The sequence below is a fragment of the Ochotona princeps genome, chromosome 1 (genome assembly GCF_030435755.1).
Source record: "Ochotona princeps isolate mOchPri1 chromosome 1, mOchPri1.hap1, whole genome shotgun sequence".
NCBI classification, from domain to species: Eukaryota; Metazoa; Chordata; class Mammalia; order Lagomorpha; family Ochotonidae; genus Ochotona; species Ochotona princeps.
Genome location: NC_080832.1, coordinates 45,946,606 through 45,973,782, shown reverse-complemented (window position 1 = coordinate 45,973,782; position 27,177 = coordinate 45,946,606). Strand labels below are relative to the sequence as shown.

General features: G+C 37.4%; 1 protein-coding gene across 1 annotated transcript; it reads left to right on the top strand.

Annotated features, from left to right (window-relative positions):
* Nucleotides 1–306: 306 nt before the first annotated feature.
* Nucleotides 307–25,348, top strand: LOC131481649 (amine sulfotransferase-like). Its single transcript, XM_058671302.1, is given in 6 exon segments — nt 307–445; nt 7,815–8,023; nt 19,851–19,977; nt 20,747–20,841; nt 23,906–24,092; nt 25,230–25,348. Coding segments are annotated over 6 exon segments (876 nt in total).
* Nucleotides 25,349–27,177: the final 1,829 nt, after the last annotated feature.

The following is a 27,177-nucleotide window of genomic DNA, read 5'->3' as shown; positions in this document are numbered from 1 at the left end:
ATGATTAATATATTGAACTTCTCTTCACCTCAGTCTCCTCATCTGAAACATTAGAATCCTGATAACTTTCCTTGAAATATCATAGAGAAAGCTGTATATAAACTCATAGTTTCTTAGTTTGCTCATCTCTAAAATATTGATAAAAGCCATAAAGCAACATTGAATTATTATGAAATTAAAACTGCTGCATGTATGCAATGTGGAAAATGAACTGGTACACCTGGCATTTAAATTGTGCTTGGCATTTGTTGAACAGTCCCAAAGTGTTAGTCACTCTGTTTCTGTTTTTCCTGCCAGGTGAAAATTATGAACAACACAGGAAAATATTTATTCAACTTTAAAGGTTATAATGTCATCAGCATTGCTGATATGAACAGACTAGAAAATGCAGAAAACTTTGAAATCAGAGATGATGATGTTTTCATAATCACATATCCCAGATCAGGTAAGTTTAACGAGTAGCTCCTCTGATAACAGTCTTCACTTTGATTTGGTAGAACACTTAGACAAATGCACCTATTTCCAAAAAGCAGCAGCAAACCAACCCACATTAAAATGACAATTTAGGATCAGAATAAAGCACAATTTGTATATTTTCTTTACTTATGGAATATATGAAAAAATAAAATTTGAACCAAGTGTTATGCTAGGTAAAAATTTACCCGTTCATATGGTTTGAAAAATTACATATAATTTTGGCAAAACATGCATATAATATACAATTATGTATGTATTTCAATAAAACTGCATGTATGTTTGTATATGAACACTGCATACACATTATATGTATATGAAGATCGGTCACAAGGAGGTGACAATAAACAGTATTTTGTCATTATAATGTTACAAATCTGTATCATACAGTGCAGTTTATAAAATGTGAAGTGAAATGTAGGGAAAAATTAGAACCAGTAAAAAAAAGTTTGAAATTGCAGAACTTAATAACAGATTGAAAACAAACCATAGACTTATCTATTGCTGTAAAAATAAAATCAGGAAAACTTGAAAATTATAAGAAAAAGGCATTATAAGCCCTTACTATAAAATGAGTAGGATTTTGATAGAGAAAATTTCTTAAAGAGGATGCTAAGGTCATTTAAGAATGATATTTCTTGAACCACAGATATAGTTGTTGACTATATGCTCAATAATAGGGTCAAAGTATTTTTTTACTTTTAAATGATATTTAACAGGTAATCTTATGTATTTAATAAGAATAAGAAGCAAATTTTGTAGGTACTACTTTAGTAGTTATCCTTAGTGGTAAAATTAATTTATATGTTTATATTTTTTGCAAATTCTTACCTTACTGAATTGTCCTTTTCTTGTACGGATGTACTTGATTCATACTCAATAAAAGTGCACTACAAGACAAAGTAAATATGCTTTGAAAATCCAACCAGATGTATTTTTAATTTTAATTGCTCTTTACTTCTCTGTCATTAAGGTAAAACAATCACCATTGAAATTTTATGCTTTGAAAAACTCAGTTACAAATTTTGCTGTTAGAACACAGGTTTATTACTACTACTTATACTATTACGATAATACTGCTACAGATACATGGAGTAAAGGCTGAGAGAAAAGTAGATCAAAACGTAGAGAAAGAGCAATGCACACCACTGATTCACTTCTCAAATGCTCTGAATGTCAGCATTGGGCCAGACCACAGTCAGAACTGAGTTAGGAATATGATCCAAGTTTCCTATGTGAACAGGAGCACTCAATTAATTCCTCCTTATTATACCACTCAATAAAGAAAGTGGGCATAATGGTAGGCAGATTAGCAGCTGAGCCATAAACGCCATCTTGAAAAATTATGTTTACACTTTTCAACAATCAGTAAGAGGGGGCAGATATTTAACCTAGTAGTTAACATTCTTGTTCCCTAAAATGGGATATTGGCATTGAATAACCGATTCCTACTTTAGTTTCTGACTCTGGCTCTCTGCTAAGAGAGGAGAAAACCAGTTGTAAGTCAGTAAGTTGTTTCCTGCATTTTGGAGTTTAACAAGTAGATAAGACGTCTATCTATCTATCTATCTATCTATCTATCTATCTATCTATCTATCTCAATCTATCTAATTTGCTAAACATTAATCATACTCTGCATCTGTGCAATAAATAAAATTTAAGAAAAGCCATAACAAACTAAATCTGATAGAACTACTGGTATTCAGTATACGAGAAGAACCATATACCATACAGAAAGAAACCATTTTTGTAAAACTTTCCTTTATACCTTTGTCAAACCAGTGGTTAACCTGTAATCCTACTGTAGTTTCAATGATGTGTGATTCCTTTTATTAACTTTATTGCATATAAGCGAAATCATTTTTCTATTCAATTATTGTTTATACTATTTATCTCTATTCCCATTCAAATATTTTTTTCTTGCTTTTTGCTTGTTAAAGCCATGAATACATAGCAGCTGGTTCTGTGTATAAACTAAAATTGAAATATCAATGACGTAGTCATACGATGTGATTAAGAACTTGCATTTTTTTAACATATTGGTTACTCAATACTATGTCAATTAATTCCATAATATTTTAAATTGTCGTTGATGTTATGCTGTGGCTTTAAATTGATCGGGATGATATTCTGCCAGCTCTGCCTTCAGACCAGAGATGGTCAACCCAAGAAACCATTGAATTTACCTGGACAATAAGATGCTGGACTCTATGCTTGGTATATTCTTGCAATGAAAGAATCTTGACTGAATTTGAAATGTAATACAGCAACAAGGTTGAGGAATCCACCATGGGGGGTGGATACGGGGAGGGGTTGGGGGAATCCCAGAGCTTATGAGACTGTGTCACATAATGCAATGTAATTACTAAAATATATATTATTAAAAAAATAATGAGACCAAAAAAAAAAGCCATGAATACAGTGAAGTATAGAGTATGTTGTCTCAAAAAATAAAAAAAAAATCAGGCAAGGAAATCAATAGAGGATGGTAGAGGATGAGGTTGGGAGCAAGAAGGGGACTTTCATATTAGAAAAGTATCCAATCTGGTAAATGTCAATTAAAACTTAAAATAACAAAAAATATATGGAGTTTAAAGGAGAAACTCCATATAAATGTAAGCAAATAAGCACTGTCATTACAATAGGAAATTTTACCTTTCAGTGCTATAAGGAGACATAGGATGAAACTTATAAAATAACTGTCCTCAAGAGGGGAATACCAGCTGCTATGAATGCTCTATACCCTGGCTGTTGCCTGTGGCTTTTTTTGCAGCAATTGCAAGGGCTCCCTCTGCTGTTTCAGAGGCCCTTCTTTGCCTGAAGCATTGTAAGAACCCCTGTCTCTGTAGGGGGGTGTAGTTTACACTTGGGGTTTGACAACCCTGACTCTATTTCTTGCTTCAGTGCTTTACACATATATCTGATGATTCTTTAGCAAGCAATGGTGGATTGTGTATGTAAAATATATGAATCTCAACCAACTACTGAGGATGATGAACAGAAAAGCTGCATAGAGGATTGTGTTGTGATTGTAAAGAAATTAGTGAAGCTTAAAATGCAGTTTTCCCACTGTCAATGTATCTCAGGGAAAAAGTAGTGGTTTCCTGCGTAATTGAATGGTAGTTCTTTGATGAATATTCAGAATTGTCTAATACAATGACAGAGACAAATGACTTTTTATGTTTTGAGAAAAATAAGGCAAATTATAGACACTCACACAAGCGTTCAAGTATGTTCTCAGCCTATTTTGTCTTTTAAAGCTCTAACTGTTTGCCACATGAAGTCTTCAATAAATAGAAGGCTAAATTTAAAATCTAGGTAGCAGTTATGGCATAGAATGATGTCAGTTTAGTCTTCAGATCAGATAGCTCCATCGTTAAGAAAAACAAAAAACAAAAAGCCAAGGATGTGATCCAATAATAGTTCAAGTGCCTAATCCTCAACTTACAGGTGCCGTATCCCATAAGTGCAACTATTTGTGACTCCACTTTGCATGCAGCTCTCTGCTTGTGGCATCACAAAGCAATAGAGGCTGGTCCTAAACCATGAAACTCTGCACCCATGTGGGAGACCAGGAAGAATCTTCCTGCTGGCTTTGGATCAGCTTGGCCTCAGTGGTTACAACCACTTTGGGAGTGAACCATCTGATGGAAGATCTGTCTCTATGTGCTGGAGTTTAGCTCCACCTGAGTTCAGAACTCAAGAAGGGTGCGTGGATGAGGCACAAAGAGGAACAAAACGGACCACTACAATTCCAGGATCATAATGGACAATGCGAGAAAGCTGTCATCTTTTTTTGGATTGAAACAGTAAAATTCTGGCTCAGACCTTTAATGTCATGGTCAAGTGGGTGTTTCCAGGGATAATTCTGCCATCTGTTTCACCTTAAAGCAGGATGTTATGCATCCTGACCCTGCGGTCAGAAAATTCTCAATAGGTGGTGCATATCAATCAGTAGCATATTCCTACTACAATCCTCATTCTACAATATAATTTTGAATCAGTTAAAGGAGGAAATGCATCACAGAAGGAGAGAGCTAAAGATCAAGGATGGTCAATGGGGGCAGCAAAGAAAGCATGGATTATAAAAGGCCCTTTTACCGAGACGTAGCAACAGCAACAACTTCCAAGCTCACATTGATAGTAAAGAGAACTCTGCAGAGGCAGATAATGCCTAAATAGATTATAGAAAGCTCAGCGGGATTGTCCACTGTCCATGGAAAGGGAGGTGGAAATGCATTCAGATGGTTGTAGAGATATCTGCCAGGCCCTGCCATGCAGTGGGAAATTCCTTGTGGCCCTGCCTGTAATGGAACAATACTCTTCACATCTTCATGTCTTCCACACTCACTGCACTGACCCCAGCACTCTGTTTCTCCTTCTCTTTGTAAATCTGCCTTTCCAATAGAAATCAATAAACCTCTGAAAACAATTAACTAACTGCATTTTTGTTTTATCAGGAAAAAAATGTGTTACACTTTTGTGACTTCATTTTGCTTCAATAAAGCAATACTCATTCACTTTTTGAAACACAAATAAATTGCCACTGGCACCTAGAAATATGTCTTCTAATTTACACTTGGCTTTTTTCTAAAGAAAATATGTAGTAGTACAACATGAATTGTAGTCAGTCTGAGTTGTTACCACACTGCCAGAGACCAGCTCCGGCTGACTCAAGAGCTTGCAAAGGATGCGTGGATCAGCGAGAAGAGATAAAATGTGGACCACTATGACATGATGCTCATAATGGATAACTCAGAAAAGTTGCCTTCTTTATTTATACACAAATCATCACAAGCTTTTGCACAATATCTAATTGTTTCATTTTTACTTCATGGTTAAGAGAATATGAAAAAATCCTAAAGAAAACATTTTCAACAAACCATTACTCATTGAAACCTGCAGTCACCTGGCTGAAGCCAGGAACTCCACGGTTGGCAGTACATGTGGTTACATAGTGATATGTTGTTTACTTATATTCAATATGAATTTTTACTAAACACAAACTAATGAATATTACTCAAAATATTAAGAATACAGAATTAAAAGATCATAAATGAAAGGATTTTATAAAAGCATATAACATCGAGTCTTTGCTAAATCTTATAATCAAATCATGCGTTAAATACGATCACCTTCACCTAGTGCTGATTCAATTGTTTTTTGTTCTTTTGTTAAAGGGCAGTGAAAGGGATCAAGACAACTCAGCCAATCTACAAACAGAGGGCCTTTGCAAGAAACTTCCTTTTATCTACATAAACTGTTTTCTTTCCCTAAATATAAGTGCCAATATAGGGTAGAAATTTTAAGCTATTTTTGGGGGGTTCACATTTGTTTCCCTTTAGAAGATGCCCCATATGCTTTTGCTTTCTGTGGTGAGAAACTAAAATGCGTCATATCATGTGTTGCAACAGTTTGAGACGCATGGTAAACAAACTCTCTGTACCTCCTTGATTGCCATTTGTTCCAAGATATTATCAAACCATTTCTAAGGAAAACATTACTTGTACGAGGGCAAGCTTCGGACAAAAGTGGGCACATAACAGGATGTTTGGAGGCATTATGGGCTCAACTGTACTATTGTATACTTTTAGCTGTGTGTCATAGCCTTTTGTCACTAAAGATGTTTTTATCATAGCATGATTGATCAATTTGAGGTGTCATACCAGTTACAGGGATCACTTCACATTAGCAGAAAAACAGCAACAACGCTTTCAGGAGAATTTTATGAAACATCAGAGAGGTGATTGAGTGTCCTTATAATGGGATGAGGCAGCAATGAGGTGACCAGAGACATTCTGCCGGGCCCTGTCATGCAGACAGAAACTCTGGTAGCCTTGCTAGCCTAGGAGCAGCACTCATCACACACCCATGCCATCTGACCCAACTGCATGGCTCCCCACACCACACCAAGGCCCCAATAATGAAAATCAATATTTATAGAAATAGGTTGGTTTTTATGAAGATTAGTTTCCTGAGGATACAAATTTAGAAGTTTCTTTATGATGTATGTGCACAGGTTCTAACTCAGTGAAAAGTTATATATCCAAGCTATGAATAGCTAGAGACAGGATTCATTAAAGTGTTTGACTTCATATGATTACTAAACTTCAAAAGGAAGCAGGGCACTCAGTAAAGTCAGCAACACATTGACAATACTCCTAAAATTCCTGGGCCAAAATTGAATATATAATAAATGCTCATGATGAGCTGTGTGCATAATAGAGGACCTTTACTAACACTGCAGACTGTGACCTTTGGCATATTAATTCTTTCAAAATGTTGACAATACTTTAATTGAAAGTGCCACTGAATTTTTCTTTCAATAGTGATAAATGTGAGTTAAAGTGCACCTTGCCAACAATAAATTAATCAGAGTAAATTATTTATTTATATAAATAAGATCACATATCTGTGACTCTATTGGATCACAGATCATTGTTATTAGAAATTGAGAATTTTCTAAGCTCTTCCATAACCAAAGACATCTAGTCAAAGAGTCAATACAAACACTGAAATTGGGCATAAAACTCCTTCATAAGATATAGATTTTAAAACTAAACAAATTTTTGTTTTAAGACATCTGTGACAAATGATTTTAACTTGCTGATTCTAATAAAAGAGAAAGTTCTAGAAAGGAGTCTATAGATGGAGAACCAGAAGTACCCGATCCCTAGTATTAACAAATCCAACTCAAAGCGGGAGAAACGTAAGAAGCTGCTTAAATGACCAGCACCACTTCTAGCATGAAATCGTAACAACCCAAGTCTTGATTTTGTTGACTTTGATGTGAAATACAAAAGAAAACCTATTTAATTTAAAACACAAGAAAAATCAAAAGACGAAATAAGTGAGTTCATTCATGCATTTGGAATGTTTAAGATTTTTTTTTAAATTATTTATTGTTTAACTTCAGTAATTACATTGTATTATGTGACACAATTACATAGATACTTGGGTTCTCCCCACCCCTCCCCAAACCCTCCCACCATGGTGGATTCCTCCACCTTGTTGCATAACCACAGCTCAAGTTCAGTTGAGATTTCCCCATTGCAAGCGTATACCAAACATAGAGTCCAGCATCTTATTGTCCCGTGAAGTTCAACGGCTTCTTAGGTATACCCTCTCTGGTCTGATGACAGAGCCAGCAGAGTATCATCCCAGTCAATTGAAAGCTCCAACATACCATCAGCAAAAATTTACATCATTATGGAATTAATTGACATAGTAATGAGTAACCAATATGTTTAAGATAAAAATAGCACTAAATCATCATAAGGTAAATGAAAATATATTTCCATTATTTAAAATATGAAAAATATGATTCTCAACTGTGACAGGTACAATGTGGATGCAGCAGATTCTAAGCTTGATTTACTTTGAGGGACATCGGAACAGAACTGAAAACATGGAAACTGTTAGAAGAGTCCCCTTCTTTGAGTACAGTTATCCTGGAATGGACATTGGAAACAGACCGTCCCCTCGTCTCTTTGTTTCCCATCTTCCATATTATTTAACACCTAAAGGTCTGAAGAACAAAAAAGCTAAAGTAAGTCATAAAAATAACTCATGCCATTTTTTTCACTGGAAAAATCAGTACATTTGCTCTATTGTAACTCTTAGTCAGACCTTAATGTATGCCTAACCAAAAGGTAATATCTTTTTCATAGACATGTAGATGATTACAATGTACATATGTTCTGATTAATATTTCTGGAGATGTTTTTACATTTTATCGTGTTAAATGTTTCATAAAATTAATTATTGATATTAACTTGTCCAAGTATTCAAACTATTACCAAATTATCTTCTTAGTTTTATGAGTTTTGTTAACCAACACTGCCTCAGAGAATGTGTAAGAATGTTTCTTTCCTCATGTGCACAACAGTGTGGGACATATCAATATTTACTAATGTTTAAGATAAAATAATCTCAGTTTTAAGTAATTTGACAGTTCGATACTAAAATAAGATTAGCCATCTATACATTTCTGTAAACTTTTACATAGTTTTCCATTCTTTGCTCAGTTTTTAGCGTGTCTTTTACTTAATGTGTCTTTTAAGCCTTTGTGTGGATAAGAAAATTTTTCTTATCCCAAAAAATTAAGAGAAACATAATCCTAAAAAATAAAGTAATGCTACTGTGTGACGTATGAGTCAGTGAAGAATTGACAATGCCAGGATACTGTTAAATAGCAGAATGATGGATTTATGACTGCTTTTGGGGGACTATGCTATTGTAATATACTACAGAAAATCAGGGGGTAGGAGGGGCGAGAATGTGGAGAGAGGGTAAGGGAAATCCCAGTACTATGGAATTGTATCATAAATTTTTTTAAGTGATGTATGTATGTATCAAAATTGCTGGAAACATAGTCATGTCAGCTTTGTTTAACCTTTGTCAAACCAATATTAAGAACGTTATACTACCATTATCTGAGTGATCTGTGCTTATCTTAAATTTTACTGTATACATGTGAAATGATCATTTTCTCATTTAATTATTGTTTATAGCCCTTACTATATACCCATTTATATAAAGATTTTCTGCGTTTTACTTGTTGAACCATTTACTTAGTGGGATATTATGCCCTTGATTTTTTTTTTTTAAAGAGTTTATTATTATTATTGGAAAGCTGGATATACAGAGAGAAGGAGAGACAGAGAGGAAGATCTTCCATCCGATGTTTCACTCCCCAAGTGAGCTGCAACGGGCCGGTACGCGCTGATCCGATGCCAGGAACCAGTAACCTCTTCCGGGTCCCACGCGGGTGCAGTCTCCCAAAGCTTTGGGCCGTCCTCTACTGCTTTATCAGGCCACAAGCAGGGAGGTGGATGGGAAGTGGAGCTGCCGGGATTAGAACCGGTGCCCATATGGGATCCCGGAGCTTTCAAGGCGAGGACTTCAGCCACTAGGCCGACGCCGCCGGGCCCTATGCCCTTGATTTTAATGTTAAATAAAAAAAGTTACATCAAGATATTTTTATATAGAATGCCACATATTGAGCCATCATCGTTTGACTTTTGAGGCACTGGCAGGAAGCCAGATCAGAAACAACTATAAGAATCTAATTACGTTCCCTCACCTCTTTTTCTTTTTTTTTTTTTAGAGATTTATTTTTTTTTTAAATTACAAAGTCAGATACACTGAGAGGAGGAGAGACAGAGAGGAAATGGAGCTGCCGGGATTAGAACCAGCAGCCATATGGAACCAAGGCGAGGACCTTAGCCACTAGGCCACACCGCCAAGCCCTCCCTCACCTCTTTCTCACTCTCTCTTCCTTCCTTCTTCTTCCTCCCCCTCTTTCTTTTAAATTTCTATTCTTTCTTTTGTCTCATTTTGAGATAACATACCTTTAATTACATTAAAATGAAGGATAAAATGCTCTACAAAATGAAGTGCCCAATAAACAAAAAGAAGAATAATTGTGTATTGGTGGAAATATATTCAAGGGCTACAAACAAGGATTAAATGTGAAGATCACCATTTCTTACATATGCAGTAAAATTTAAAATAATTACAAATCATCTAAACTATGGTAGCATGACTTCTTAACCATTGGTTTGGCAAAGATACAATAAGAAACAGTGTTGACAAAACTATGGTTGCAGCATTATTGATACAAATAAGAATTTTTGTTTTGTTTCTTGGTCTTTTAAAATTATTTTCTTATTTGGCTTCAGACACACATGTAATGGACAAAATGTTGAATTTGTCTTTCTGTGTCTGATTTATTTCACCCATTGTAATGTCCATATTTTTTCAGCAAATTGTAGAATTTCATTCTTTTTAGAATTAGCATCTCATTATGTGTGAGTATATGTATAGCACATTTTATTCATTCATTCATCTGAAATTAGACAACTTCATTAATTATATATTTTAGTTACTATGAACAGTGCCTGCTATAAACATGGTAGGGCAACTATCTCTTGGATACATCATGTTCATCACTTCTGAGTACACAAACAGAAATGAGATTGCTAGATCCTATGACAAGACTATTTATTGGTGGTTTGTGTTTCTTTTTAAATTTTATTTATTTTTAGTGGAAGATGAGACAATGAGCGGGGTGTTCCATAACTTGCTTCACTTCCCAAATGGCTGCAATGGCCAGAGATGAGGTGACCCATACCTGTGAGCTTGGGATTTATTTCCTTGTTTTCAGATGGGTGCAGGGGACTGAGGCCTTTGGCCATCCTCCATTTCCATAAACCAACAGCAACATCATAACCGGGAGGTAAACCAGTGTCTGTGGGGGATGTCAGTGCTACCAAAGAGGATCAACTTGAAATGTCACTCTCCCAGCTCCAGATCCAGTTTATGCACTAATTTATATTCCCACCAACAAGGTAGAAGTGTTCCCCTTCTGTTACTGTCTTTTTATGGATAATAAGCAGTTTGACAGTGGTGAGAGGAAATCTCAATGTGGTTTCCCAGCCACCCCAGGTCCTGGATGTGGGACACACTCTGAGATACTTGGTTAAGTGGTTAGATAGTACACAAGTTATGAATCACTGCCAGTCTCACCATTCCAAGCACGATGAGGTCCTTGAAGAATCCACTGATTGACGTAGTCCATCATAGAGTCTCCATTTGCCCAGTATTTCGCTGCCAACCTATAGCTGAGGTGGTTGATCGACTTGTTCTTTCTTCTGTCTTTTCTGAGTTAGGGTTCTGAGTCCAGCATTTTGATTAGAGATATCCCAAAAGAAACTTTGAGGTATTCCCAGACCAGATTCTTGTATGTTCTAACAAGCACAGGGCCTGGCACAGTCCATCACCATGATCATCTGATAATTGCAATTGCTGGGTTGGTTCTGTTTTCTGCTGCGACTTCCATTGGAACCAATGGGTGTTGCAGTCCAGCCTGATTCTGCCCAGCACGTATTTGGCCCTCACATCAACCAGTGGGAGCTGCAGCCTAGTCAGAGAGACCCATAATAACCCCCACCAGGCCAGCCCCCTACCCTGATTTGCCAGTATGTGTAGCAGTAGTCCGGTCCAGTCTGTCCCACATCCCATTTGGCTCTCGTACATGTCAATGGGTATTAAAACTTAGTTCCATCTAACCAGCTCAATTATCCAGGCCTCACGGATGTTGTTGAGTGCCTCTCTGTCTAGCCACCCTAGCCCCTGTCCTAGTTTACATGCCTTCCTATGGGATTAGTAACCCAAGAGGGAGGAGCCCACTATTTCCCTCCCAGGTCTCTCTCAATCCCGGTTTATGCACTCTCCAGGTGGCTCTGTGATTTGACTTGACAGAATTAGCCCCCAGTGCCAGCTTCTGCCAGCTGATGCTGTGGCTAAGCCCAAACAACCCTCACCCACTCTAATGTATACTTGCACCAGTAGGAATAATCTGCCCAGCCTGGCTTTTCCCTGATCTAGTCCACATGAGGCCCACAGGTGTTGTAGCCTTGCTTAGTCTGGTCTGTCCCCATCCCAGCTCACACTCTCCATTGGGAGTAGTTGTCTGGCAAGGGGACCAGCCCTTAATCCCCCTGCTGGCTCTGCCTCCTCCTTTCCTCGTTCTCACATGTATACTGGTTGGGTGTTGTGGTCACATCCAGTACAGGCAACCTTACCTTGGCATTCCGTATTATGCACTGGTTTTTGTCGCGACCAAACTTGGCTCGACCCACACTCTGTTCTGGTGTCCAGATTTGCCAGCGGATGACGTGAACTGATTCAGCCTGGTCTGCCCCCGACCCATGCCAAATGTATGGCAGTGGGAAGCTGTCCATGGCCTATTCTGTGCTGTTTCCTATCATGCTTCTTGCGCTTACCTGCAGGGACTGTGTCCTGCCAGAGGAGTTGCCCAGGCTCCTCCATCAGAACCTCTCCCAATGCCAGATTTTGCTCATACCAGGGGGTCCATGAGCCAGCCCTACTCAGTCCACCTCCTGTCCTAGCAGGAATAGTGGCTTTTCTTGGCTGGCTTTCACCCCATTCTGGTTCTTGTTGTTGGATGTTTCAGCCCAGCCATGGCTCGTCCATACCCACATATAGCTCACATATAGGTCAGTAAGGGTTGAGACCTAGCCTAGTCCGTCCCACATCTACCCTGGCTCTCCAGGACACTAGAGGTGTTAGGATCTGGCCTGGCCTGGTGCATCCAGTCCCAGTCTACACTAGTGCCAAGGGAGACTACGACTGTTTTCTAGTTAGAAAGCAGCCCCCATTCCTGCCCACGCACCCTTTGGTGGGAACCTCAACTCAGTTAGGATGTCCCCTTAGCTCCCCAACCAGGCCTGTTCCCAGCCATAGATCACGCACATACCAGTGGTTGTTCTGACTCAGCTTGGCTCAGTTCCACACTTGTCCTGGCTTCTGCCTTAGACATCGTGGTTCAGCATCCTTGACTCATGCAGACCAGTAGGTGCAACAGCCTAGCTCGGCATGACCTGTGCTCTATCCTGGCTTCTAGTTTCGCTTGTGGGCTAAGGTTTGTTCAGTCCTGCCCAGTACATCCTGTTCCATTACCAATTTACACATTAGCCAACTGTTGGAGCTACTTTGCCCAACTTGTCCGACCCGCAGGTCTGGACCACATGTTCACCACCGGGAGCTATGACTCACCAGGGGAGTTTCCCAATTCATCCACTTGATCCAGTTCCCGACCTAGTTCTCATCCATGCCAATGGGTTTTAGGCCAGTGCCCAGCTCAGTTTGGCCTTCCATTTTGCCTTGTATGAGCTGGTGAACATTGCAGCCTGACCCACCCCACACCCTATTCAGGATGCACATTCGAGTGCTACTGCCTTGACCAGTCCAGACTGTTGCGGGTTCCTTTGCCTGTGATTGATGGCAGGCTCCTTGGTCACACCTAGCTTAGTCCATCACCACTCAAACTCTTGACCTAAAAAGTGGGGCTAGAATTTCCACAGGGTGTGGCCCACACATCCCCCACAGAATCTACCCCCAGATATGGTTCTCGAGTACTAGTTAATGTCATGGCCCTGCCTAATGTGACCCGTCTGCTGATGCATCATCATGTCAGGTAAAAGGATATCCTGCTGGGTAAGCCGTGACCCTTAGCTTTTGCATGAACTGGTGTTCGGTGCTCAGCATTGTTCAGTGATTACAAGTTCTTCAAAGGAAGAGTTACTGTCATTGGCAATCTTTAGGATTGACTCAGATCCCAGAAGCACAGTGGGAGCTACCTAAGCAGCAATTCAAAGAACCAAAACACCAGAGCTGCCTGGCCGTTTGGCCAGCAGGCAGAACCTGGCGCCAAATGGTGCACTGGCTGCCCGGGGACAGCTCATCATGTGCATATGGAGGTTGGCGTGTGGGAACCAGGCATGAGATGCCCCATCCTGAGGCCCACCAGCAGCCAGGAAGCTGTTGCATTTTTAAAATATCTGATCAAATAATATTCACTGAAGAAAGTTTCCGTACTCTATTGTCTAAACTAAAATCAATCTTTTCTCAAAACTCTGTTGTATTTATGGGTATAGATTAATGTCTCTGGCTTTTTTTTTTCTGTTCTGTTTAAATATTTGCCAATTATATGCAACTTTTTAAATAATTGCATTGTGCTATGAGATAAGATAGTGCAATGCTTCCTATTTGTTTGACTTGCTTTGGTTTTGTAGGATGCTATCACATCTATGAATCCATCTAAATTTTAATTCTTATTCTATCTGTAAGGAATGTCATTAAAATTATGATAGAGAATGGATTGAATGTATAAATAGCTTGATGTATACCATTTTTGAAAACTGATTCTTACCATCCATAGTCAAGGGATGATTTAACATTTCTCTGTCTTTGATGATTTCTTCATCAGAATGTTATGATATCATTGAAGTGATTTTCGAGATTATTTTCATAGATATATTGCTAAAGATTTGATGTTTTGTGTGTATTAAGTATCTGATGTCTTTTTTTTTTGATAATCTTTACATGGCTGATTAAGGCACAAAGGATGAAGGGCTGTATAAAGTGGGTAAGACCATTGTTTCCACATTAATATTATTATTGTATTTCTGTCTTTGGGGTAACAGAAGAGATAAAGGGAAAAGCCCCAACCAACCTCCCACCCATCTAAGGTCCCTTGCATGGGGCATGCTCTGAGGGTCATGCTCATGCAGTTTTGATTGTCCATCAATTCTGAAATGCTGCCAATATCACCGTTCCAAGCAGGATGAAATCTCTTCAGAATACACTGGCTGACATACTCTCTTCATGATTGGGCTTCTGCAGTTAGCAGTTCAGTTGGAGGGATCCCCAAAGTAACTTCATCTAAGGTGATCCCACACCTGATTTTTGTGTTTGAATGCCAGTAAAGGGTCCAACACAGTCTGTCATGCCAATCAGCTTATGCATATGGTGGTGGTTGCATTTGGTGGGTCATTTCTGTTTCCAAACCTGTCTTCCACATGAAGCAAAGGGTGTTACAGTCCAGCCTGATTCTGCCCAACACACACTTGGCCCTTTGTGAGTTCATCATTATATTGCATTTTGCAGTTTTATGCCCTGGTTAATATATGAAAATAATTGTATACATACTGGATTAAATTTTTAAAAATAGTTTATACCATTCAGTATTTAAGCTGTCAAGCCTGGGATTTTTCCTTATGCAAGCCACATTACTGTGTCAGTCCTATTGCTTATCATTTGTTTGTTTAGGTTATATTGTCTTAATGTAATTATAGTAGGTTATTTGTGTTACAGAATTACACATTTAAATAGAATATGCACCTTATTACTATAACCATGTTCTTAATTTTAAAATGTATATAGCTAGAGCAAAAGTGTGTTTCTTCTTCACTTCCAGTTCCATTTGTCTATAAATATGAAGTGAACATATTTTAATATGCAGTTTTAGCAGCATAGCAAAACCTACACCCTACCCTCTCCCTTGCCTGCATTCCCCACACAAATCCTCCCTCCCTGGTAACTACCTTCAATATTTGCCCCATGTGGATGATCCCTCTGAGGAGACTGGTAACCAAGATGTGACAACCGTGCTGTCAAAGATGTAAATGTTTTTCAGGAACAGACTGACATTCAAACCAATTAATTAAGGAAGGGGAACTACTCAGTTACAACAACTAATGAGGAAGGAGGCACAGGGAGACACTGCTCATCCGCAGCGCTTGGCCAGTGAGGCAGCCATTGTCCCATGCAGAAATCTGCTTCCTGCTAACATTCTCAGTCTGCTGTGACTGTATGAGCTCTGGGTTTCTTGAGCATCTGAGGGACTAGTTCAGGGGTGCACTTCCACACTCCTAATTTCTATAATGATATGTTTTTATTTTATTTCACAATCATAGACTTCACACTCAATCAGATAAAGACATCAGTACACAGCACATAGAAAAAAGAAAAAAGGAAACCTTGCATTTCTCAGGAGCATTGACACTGTGATGATATCCAAATATCAGAATGTCAATAACACTTATAAAGAATACATATTTTGTACTCTGTGCATTAGTTATCACAGACCAGGAAAAACAAGATATTCATTTATCTTTTTGGAACTGCCTTATTTCACAAATATAATAGTTTCTAGTTACATACATTTTGCTGCAGAATGTTTTCTTATTTTCTTTTCTGAGCAGTATTTTGTAAATGTGCTATGTATTTTCTTATATAATGATCTGTTGATGAGCATTTGGATTAAAGTATTACTTAGCTAGTGTGAATTGGGCTGCTAAAAACAGAAATAGAAGGTCTCAATGTGGTAATACAGCAGCTAAAGTCCTTGCCTTGAATGCTTTGGGATCCCTTCTGGTCGTTGGTTCCAATCCAGCTCCATGCTTGTGCCCTGAGAAAGCAGTCAAGGACGGCCCAAACCTTGGGATCCTGTATCCATGTGAGAGACCCAGAGGAGGCTCCTGGCTACTGGTTTTGTATCAGCTTAGTTCCAGCCAGGGGATGGAAGATCTTCCTTATTGTCTCTCCTCCTCTGTATATCGGTCTTTCCAACAAAAATGAATAATTTTTTTTAAAATAATGGAAATAGAAATAACTCTTTGATATGCTGTGTTCATTTCATTTGAATAAATTCCCAGTATTTGGGTATATGGTTTATATGAGCGATCTATTCAGATATCTCAGAAATTTCTGAACTGCCTTCTAATAATGTTTCCACTAGTTTACATGCCTAGCAGCAGTGGATAGGGTAACTATTTCCCAACATGCTTACCAGCATTTATTGTTTTCTGAATTCTGTAGGTTTGTTATTCAAACTGGGTTGAGATAAATCTTCATCGTGGTTTGTATTTGCGTTTCCTTCATGAATTGTGAATCTGAGCATTATTTTCAAATGCTTATTAGCCGTTTGAATTTTCTCTTTTGAAAAACAAGCCTGTTCATGTCATCAATGTGTTTTCCACTATTCACTCCATATTCACCTAACAAGCCGAATAATACATGCTTGGTGGCACCTACTGCTGTTGCTCTCATACTGTCTGTGATGGATTGGTCTTCAAAGGTGCTCCTGGAAGGGTACAACAGATGCAATGCTTTGTTACACCAATAGCCCTAATTATGGGACTTGGGATATGAACTGAACCCTGGTTCTAGCTACAGTATTATGATACTATTGTCAGAAAATGGCATTGCAAGATTCTAATTTGAGAATTCATTAGGAAGCTTTTTGATCCATTATGTTGTTGATATTTTGATATGCAACACATATACATTAAACTGAAGCTTACTTTCTTGCAGGGGAAATGTTACTGATTTTGCCCTAGTATGGTTTTCCATGGTATCTTTTTTTTGTCATTATTTTATTATTATTATTATTTTTAATTCATTAATTACATTGTATTATGTAACACAGTTTCATAGGTACTTGGATTCTCCCCACCCCTCCCCAAACCCTCCCACCATGGTGGATTCCTCCACCTTGTTGCATAACCACAGTTTAAGTTCAGTTGAGATTCCCCCATTGCAAGCATATACCAAACATAGAGTCCATCATCTTATTGTCCAGTGAAGTTCAACAACTTCTTAGGTATACCCTCTCTGGTCTGAAGACAGAGCCAGCACAGTATCATCCCAGTCAATTAAAAACTCCAACATACCTTCAGCACAAATTTACATCATTATGGAATTAATTGACGTAGTAATGAGTAACCAATATGGTAAAAGTAAATGCGAGTTCCCAGCCACCTTCTGTGACCATCTCATTGACATTTCAATTTTAGTTTATACACAACATATAACATTCATAACATAACATGTTATACATAACATCGTGTCATCTTAAATTAAGGCAAACATGTGGTATTTAACCTTTTGGGATTGGCTCATTTCCCTTAGCATTATGGTTTCCAGTTTCCATGATATCTTTTTATAAGTTTTTTTATACTTTGCAAATCTGGCACAACAAAATTGTATTTTAAAGTGATCTTCATTAGGATATTCACAATCTTGCCCGGCGGCGTGGCCTAGTGGCCAAAGTCCTCGCCTTGAACGCACTGGGATCCCATGAGGGCACCGGTTCTAATCCCGGCAGCTCCACTTCCCATCCAGCTCCTTGCTTGTGGCCTGGGAAAGCAGTCGAGGACGTCCCAAAGCTTTGGGACCCTGAACTCGTGTGGGAGACCAGGAAGAGGTTCCCGGCTTTGGATCAGAGCTCACAAGCTCGGCTCACTTGGGGAGTGAATCATCGGATGGAAAATCTTCCTCTCTGTCTCTCCTCCCCCTCTGGATATCTGGCTTTCCAATAATAATAAATCATTTAAAAAAAAAGGATATTCATAATCATCAATATCACATAGTATTTCCTGTTATATTCGTTGGCCATATACATATTTTTAAGATTTATTTATTTTTAATAAAAAGGCAATTTACAAAGAAAAGGAGAGACAGAAAGAAAGAGCTTCTGTCCACTGATTCACTCCCAAGTGTCCACAATGGTCAGAGCTGAGCTGATCTGAGCCAGGAGAGAGCAGCTTCTTCTGAGTCTCCCACATGGGAGCAGGGTCTCAAGGCTTTGGGCTGTCTTCCACAGCTCTCTCAGGCACTAGCATGGAGCTGGATGGGAAGTGAAGCAGCCAGAACATAATACTGTGGCCATAAGGGATCCCCGTGCATGCAAGGTGAGCATTTAGCCACTATGCATTTGCACCAGCACCATGAGATAATTTTACTCAGTGAAGTGACATTTATTTACAATTTTTAATGATTTCACTTTATATGATTTCACTTTATATGATTTTAATTTATATATTATGATTACAAATACACTGCTTATGTATGTTGTGTGCTCTACCACCTTTATTTGAGGTTTCATATTTACTCATGTTTAATTTTTTTCATCTTACATAAGTGTCTTCTTCTTCAAAAAATACTTTCGTATTCCAAGAACAAAGTTTTTTTTTTTTTTAAAGATTTATTCATTTTATTACAGCCAGGTATACACAGAGGAGGAGAGACAGAGAGGAACATCATCCATCCGATGTTTCACTCCCCAAGTGAGCCGCAACGGGCGGATGCGCACCGATCCGATGCCGGGAACCTGGAACCTCTTCCGGGTCTCCCACGTGGGTGCAGGGTCCCAATGCAGTGGGCCGTCCTCAGCTGCATTCCCAGGCCACAAGCAGGGAGCTGGATGGGAAGTGGAGCTGCCGGGATAAGAACCGGCGCCCATATGGGATCCCGGGTCTTTCAAGGTGAGGACTTTAGCCGCTAGGCCAGGCCGCTGGGCCCTCCAAGAACAAAGTTTTAAAAAAACTTAGGAAGCTAATATTTTGCATGTTGTGAAATAGAAATATTCCTTTTTTACATATGAGTATTTATTTGTAGCATCATAAGCACTTCTGCATGGTTGCATTAATCTTCATTGCTACATAAAATAACAAGTAATATTTATGAAATGTAGTTGATGCAGATTATATGCAATCTAAAATGTAATTATGCCTCCACAATTAAGGTCAGATTTAGAAATGTATCTTAGAATTATAAACATATTTGCAATTTCATGTGAATAATATTACTTATTTAAACACTTTTGCAATGGCAAGCAAAATTTATAACAGGCAGGAACAGAAAGAAGTATATCCGCATACTTGCAGCACAAGGATGGGCTCACAGTGAAACAACAGATAAGTCTGTAATTTGTTGGGAGACACCTCAGTGGCAGTATGCTGGACTTCTGAGGGCAATTGGAAGTCACCTAGTGAAAGACTGGAGAGGAGAACAATGGGGAGGGGGACCGCGGGAAATGGTGGGGAAGGGTAACCCCAATGCCTATTAAACCATGCCATAAAATAAAAAAATTTTTAAAGAAATTGTTCACTTGTATACTGGCTGAAATTAATAATTTTGCATTAATGGAATGAAATAATATGTGAATCTTGAGGAAAAAATGTGAAAGGATAATTGAGAACTCTGTTTTGTATTTTCATTTGCAGGTTATTTATGTCTACAGAAATCCCAAGGATATTATGGTCTCATACTTTTATTTTTCAAATTGGCTAACTATTTTTGAAACTACAGATACCATAGACGATTTCATAGAAAAGTTTCTGGATGGAAATGGTAACATTATTTTTCAACAAATATGTATTTAAAATCACACTGTTACATTGCAAAACTCTTGAATGTAGGAAACATTTTAGAGAAACAGAAATTGCAGTAAGAGCAGAACCCACAAAGTGCTTAAATTCTAACAGTAACTTTGTCAGCATCTTAGTGGATTCTTAGCCTTCATCATGTTTGCAAAGATATTTTTTAGAAGATATAATCACAGTAATAAAGAGTCACAAATGTTCTAGCAATTCACGCTAACTAGATCCATAGTTGGATCCAGGTACACCAGTACATCTACTGAGTGGTTGTGGATATACTTTTACATACCTGTGAAAAATCTTATTGGCTCTGTGGACAATTCCATTCCACTCTGTAGAAAAAAAAACAATGACACAAGAAACTTGTGCATTGACCGATCAGGCTCTGATAAATTTAGATAGCTATATTCATGTATTTTATCCACAATAACAGAATAAACTGTAATTCCAGATGTTAGGGAATAAGAAGAGACATAGAAACCTGTGTTTTCAGGTAAGAAAAGTAAGCAAATAATTAAACACAGCTGTTTGGACTCAGTTCTGTAGTGATCCTTTCTTACAAACCTGGAATAGGATTGCTGAGGCAGGTTACCATGAAAACCGTGCAAATATTCCCCAGAGCACTCAGCAGCTTATGGATGCAAGTGTCCAGTACTAGGGGGTTAATTTTGATTTCTAAATATTCCAAAAGTTGGAAAAATAGCATGCTACGTCTTGACCATGTATAATCTTTCTGATAGTTTCAGGAAGTCTTTGGTTTGATCACATCAGAGGCTGGTATGAACACAGGCATGACTTCAATATTCTCTTCATGATGTATGAGGAGATGAAGAAGGTAAGATGAGAATGCTGTTTTTAGAATGACCTTATTCAAATATCTATCTATCTATATATGTGTATACATATATTTAGTTCCAGCGAAACACCATTCTCCCAGGTGTCCTTACATCTAACCCACTTGCTCAGGCTTCTTTCTAAGTTTCTAATTTCCTTCCTCTACCTTCATTACTGGTTATCTTCAAGGCTCTCTTCTCCCTATGCATGATCACCCTTGTGATAGTTTTATGTACTTACCTGCAATAGTAAAGGCAACCTTGGAATAGCCATGCTTTGACAACCATTAACATTGTGCTGTGGGTAAGAAACTGTTACAGGTATAGGCCTAATGGTTTCAAATTGTGCGTGTGGGTATGTGTGAGTGTGTGTTCTGTGATGAGGGTTCTCTTGATTTTTGAACGTAAAGTTTCCTGTAAAGGACAGGAGGATTACAAGTTAGTAACAGCTACCACTGGTCTTAAATACTGTGTAAATCAAACTGAATTCAGCTGAATGTCACTGTTCTATAATGTCTGAGTGATGCATTGATTGATAAATCAAAACAGCAAATTCCTTGATTTATTCCAAAACTAATTACTGTAATATAGGTATTGAATACGAAAGATAAAATCATTGAATTTTTAAACATGGATCTCATAATTTGTCAGTATGGGAGATATCCAGCAAGCAAACAAAATCATAAATCATATCATAAATCATATCAAACTTGATATGTGTTTATTAGAAAAAAGATCTGTAAAAATCACACACATTTCATAAGTATATCTAATTTCTGGTATTTAATTTTGTCTATAAAAGTAAGAATTGTTATCATTTTCTTAAAAATAACATAGAAACAGCACACTAATAAATAAGCATTAATAAGACAAAAAAGTGGAAAAGAATTTGTATATTCTCAGAAACAGTGAAGTATGTGACACCATTAAGAACTGAAGGGGGAGTGATGAAAGACCAACATAGAGGGGTTTGTAAGCATCAGACTTTGCAAGATTTGTAGGCAGTTATAGAGTGAAGTCTTTAATCCTAAAGAAATAAGCAGGCATTTTTGAGCTGTAGCAAAGTTACCAATGGTATAGAATAGCACCTTCAGAATACCCTTCCTATTAGTGCATTATAAATTTGGGATCTTGCTTAGGAGCAAGGAAGATACTTAGAGAGAAGGGTTGGCAAGATCAGCACCGCTAAAAAACCAGTTATTTAGGACAGTTGGTGTTTTCCTAATCCAGGACACAGCTTGAACATAAAATCGACTTGTAGCCCTGTAGGGAATACATTTTAGATATCTGCCCTAAGGAGAAGAATCTGCCAACAAGAGTTGTAATGACCACAATAGAAGAAGAGACTGAGGCACAATGAATATTGCTCTCCAGGAATTAATTCTGAAAGACATCAAGAAAACAGGGGATATAGAATTCATAATGCTTTGTATAAAGCTTCTGAATGATGAGAAGGACATACAGAAGATCAAGATGTTTAAGAAACATCTAACACAGGAAGTAGCAACAATGAATCAAATGAAAGCTGATGTATTAGAAGTTAATAACAGTGTAGCAAATTTAAGCTACAGTATAAAATCTCAATAATAGAATGAATGAGACAGAAGAAGGAATCACAGAATTGAAAGTTATTTCTTGTCACATTGGAGAAACAAGCAAAAAGATGGAAGAAGAGCTGGGCCAAGCTAAAAAAAAGTGTCCAAGAATTAAAAGACATGATTTAAAGACCCACTATAATTTTTAAAAATCAAAATTACACCATGCATCTTCTCAGACCATCGTGGAGTGAAACTAGAGACCAAGAAATCAAAACACCAAGGAAAACATGCAAATACATGGAGACTGATAAACATGGTACTAAATTATGGGGTAAAGAGGAAATCAAAAGGGAAATTAGAGCTTTTCTTGAAACAAATGTAGGCATCAACACAACATATCAAAACTTATGGGACACAATCAAGACACTGTTAAGAGGAAACTTGATTTCAATATATGTATATGTTAAGAAACTGAAAAAAAAAAAAACACCAAATAAGGGGCCCGGCAGCATGGCCTAGCAGCTAGAGTACTCGCCCTGAACATGCTGGGATCTCATATGGGCGCCGGTTCTAATCCTGGCAGCTCCACTTCCCATCCAGCTCTCTGCTTGAGGCCGAGGAAAGCAGTCAAGGATGGCCCAAGGCCTTGGGACCCTGCACCCACGTGGGATTCCTTGATGAGGTTCCGGGCACCTGACATCGGATCGGGGCAGCACTGCCATTGCGGCCACTTGGGGAGTGAATCATCAGAAGGAGAATCTTCCTATCTGTCACTGTTCCTCAATGTATACCTGACTTTCCAATAAAAATAAATATATCTAAAAAAAAAAACACCAAATAAGTGAATTGATCTTACAGTTGAAGGAGATAGAAAAGCAACAGCAAAGCAATCCCTACGTTAGTAGGAAAAAAAGAAATAATCAAAGCAATAGGGGGAAAAAAACAAACTAGAGACTAAAAGAACAATGGATAAGATCAATCAATGAAAGTGCTTTTTGGTTTTTTGGTACTAACCAAAAACCAAGAAAATTTTTCTAGGAGTATCATTTGCTTTTTCCATGTAAAATTTGGATGTCTGCTAATAGAAATTATTTCATTTATTTATTTTAAATTCTAATATCTTTCATTCTAAGTCCTGATTTCCAGGTTTAATATTTTCAGAATTATTTTCAACAGAAATAATGGTATTGTGCTTTTCCCAGTTTTAGATAAAAGTCTTACAATGATTTCCTTACTGATTATTACTTCAGATAAATGGATTATTATGTTGATAAAGATTTCTACTACTCTTACATTATTAAGTGTTTTTGCCATCATACCTAATTAGATTCTATGAAAAATGTCTTTCCTCAGATACTTGAAATAATCATATTCATTTTTTTTCTTTCTGTACATGTGAAATGATCTGGTTTCATATTTTGAATCAATTGAGCATTCAATGTAAAAACACACCAAATCACAGTGTATACTAGGCAGAAACTCATTCATTCTTTGTCAACTCAACTTTTCAAACCTGTTACTGTTTCAGGATCTCAGAGGTTCAGTGCTTCAGATCAGCAGATTTCTTGGGAAAGAACTGAGTGAAGAGGATGTGGATGATATCGTCAATCAGGCTACATTTGAAAACATGAAGTCCATTCCACAAGCAAACTATGCTCATGTTCCAAAAAGTCAAGGACTAACAAGACACAAAGGAGAACATTACATGTGAAAAGGTGATGTTCCATTGTGTACAGTCACCAAAAAGTTGTCATTTTGTGCCTGGAAGACCTCACCAGGGTTTCCAACAATTTTTTCAAATGTACTAACGTTGAGGACTGCAAAGTTCCTAACTGAAAGTGAATCTTAGGAAAGCAGCAAGCTTTTTTTCTATACATATATTGCTTTTGATTAATTATTAATAAATACTTCCATCTAGGTCACATGTTCCTTTTCTTGAAAATTGCTTTGTAAACTTTGCTTTGAAATTGCAAACATTTAATATGAAAGGAATTTCTTTTCCTGCCTTTCTTTCATACGGAATGCTCTGACAGAAACTCATTTGACGTTCTCACTCATTTTTAATTTAATTAAACCTTGTAATTAAATGGCAGAAGTTCAGTTATAAATAATTATGAAAAATTTCTATTGAAATTCTTCTTGATATTCATACTTAAATCATGTATAGCTTCTCTTTCATGTTACTTATTGTCAACTTTGGCTTGTAATTTCACAAATACATCAGTGGAATGTAATTTCATGTCAATAATAACTTGATTGAACTACCGATATTAATGCTCACATTTGTTTTATACGAGAATATGATACTTGAAAGGGCTAAATTTCATAATAATGATCACAAGCTTCTAACCAATAAAACAACAATGGCATTTTTGGAACCCTGGTAAGTTCAGCTTCAGGACTCTCATCTTTCCATTTAAAATGGAAGGAAACGCTCACATGAAATCTTGTATTGGGAACAATATTATGTGACATATGCAGTTCACTTAGTAGGACACTTTTGAAATAATATTTTTATGTGTTTCTTTGTTAAAAATACTAGTCTAGGAGTGAGCAGTTGCTCAGTGACCAAGATAACCATATTTCACAATGGAGAACCAGTGTTCAGTTCCATGCTCCAGCTCCCATTCCCCACTTGCTGTAAATGCAGATCTGGCAGCAGTGATGGCTCAAGGACCTAAGCTTCCATCAGTGCATGGCAGACCAGGATTGTGTTCCATTTAGTCCTCAGGTCCTTGTGAGCATTTTATGTATCAAAGAGTTGATTCAAGTGCTTATTTAATTTTCTCTCTTAAATGAACATAAAAATTCACAGAAAATTTAATTCAATCTTTCTGTATTTATCCCATAAGGCACCATTGGAGATTGGAAACATCATTTGACCGTGGCACAGAATGAAAAATTTGACAGAATTTTCCAGACAAAGATGAAAGACTTTCCTTTGAAGATCATCTGGGATATAAATGAATAGAATTCTGATAACATTGAAAATCCATCATCACATCACTTTCATTCAAGCTGTGATTATACCATTATGTGAATGAGTAAAATATGCTTAAAACAGGTACTACTGGCTCCAAGGGAAAATTTGAGAAAAAAAGAAGTTAACTCTTACTACACTAGTCAAACTGAGAACTTAAACACAGAAATAGCTAGAAATGAAAGTATTTTGATTGAAAAAATAATTTCAATTCTCATTCCACATGACATTGAGAAAAATGTGAAAAAACTAGAGAAATATAGCTGCCTATATAGATTGTTCTGTCATGTGTATTGTTCTTTTTATCAATATTTAAGCCCAAAATCATGAAATACTGAAGTTTCTTTTCACTCAAGCACCCTGGTCAGCCTTGGTATGTCCTGGCAGTCCCTGCAGTCTGACCTAAACCCAGAAAAAGATCCCTGTGGTGGTGGGTATTTTATTTCTCTAATTCTATGTTAAATTGTGCTTTCAGAGTAAATGTGAAAGTAGAAACATATTTTAAATTGTATAGAGAAATAATATATATAAGCATATATCATTTTAACAATGTAATTTTATACTAAATAGGAAATATCAAGGAGGGATTAATCATGTTCAATATGGAGGGAAGCATGATTATGTTTTTAAAAGTGAACATATAGGAGCTCGGCAGCGTGGCCTAGTGGCTAAGTTCCTCGCCTTGATCCCATATGGCCGCTGGTTCTAATCCCGGCAGCTCCACTTCCTCTCTGTCTCTCCTCCTCTCAGTATATCTGACTTTGTAATAAAAATAAAATAAATCTTTTAAAAAAAAGTGAACATATAAAACCACATGAAAGTGTTTGCCTTTGTAGAAATAAAATAAAATGAATCATGGAAAGAAAAGGTAAATAATTTGGAAAAAATAGATCTGTTCATCATATGTTACCATACTGATGTGGCACACAATGTCTTACATTTAAAATAAAATCATTTTCATTAACCAGAAAAATACAGGTGAAATTATAAATAATTCTCAGATGAAAACAGCAGCATGAAAGCAATAAAGTAGCTTACAAACCTTAATGGGTTGAGGCTGACATTGTAACGCAGTGAATTAACACATGCTTATGACATCCGTTTCACTAATAGCATATCCAAATAACAACAAAATGGCAAGTCTTAGGTTTTATCTGAAATATTAGTCTTGGTTTAGATTGAACAAATTTTCCGTCAAAGCAGCACTGTCTAGACGAATGGGTGGAAAAACAAGACCCCAATATATGCTGACTGTAAGAATTTCACTTTACAAGGATAGCACACAAACTAAAAATGAAGGAATAGAAGAGACATACCATTCAAGTGTGAACCAAAACTATATAGCAGTAACCATCTTGATATTAGATAAAAACAGACTTCATTAAAACTCTACAACGAAATAAAGGACAACTATTTTATAAAAATGTTTATTTCAAAAGAAAAGAGAGCAATCATATATATACATATATATATACATGCAAATGTTATTAAATCTAATGAAAGAGAAACACCAATAAAATGAAGTTTCTGATTTTAGAAAGCTATTTTTTTTTTAAATCTGAGAGGCCGATTTACAGAGAGAAGGGGAGACAGGGAAAGAAAATCTTCCATCTGCTGGTTCACTCCCCAGATGGCTGCAATGGCCAGAGCTGAATGGATCTGAAGTCAGGAGCTGGGATATTTTTCTGGGTCTCTCACAGGAGTGCACAGGCCCGAGGACTTGGGCCATTTTCTGTTGCTTTTTCAGGCCATAAGTTGATAGTTTGCATAGAAGTGGAGCAGCAAAAACAAGATTTGGCACAAATAGGGGATGCTGTCAA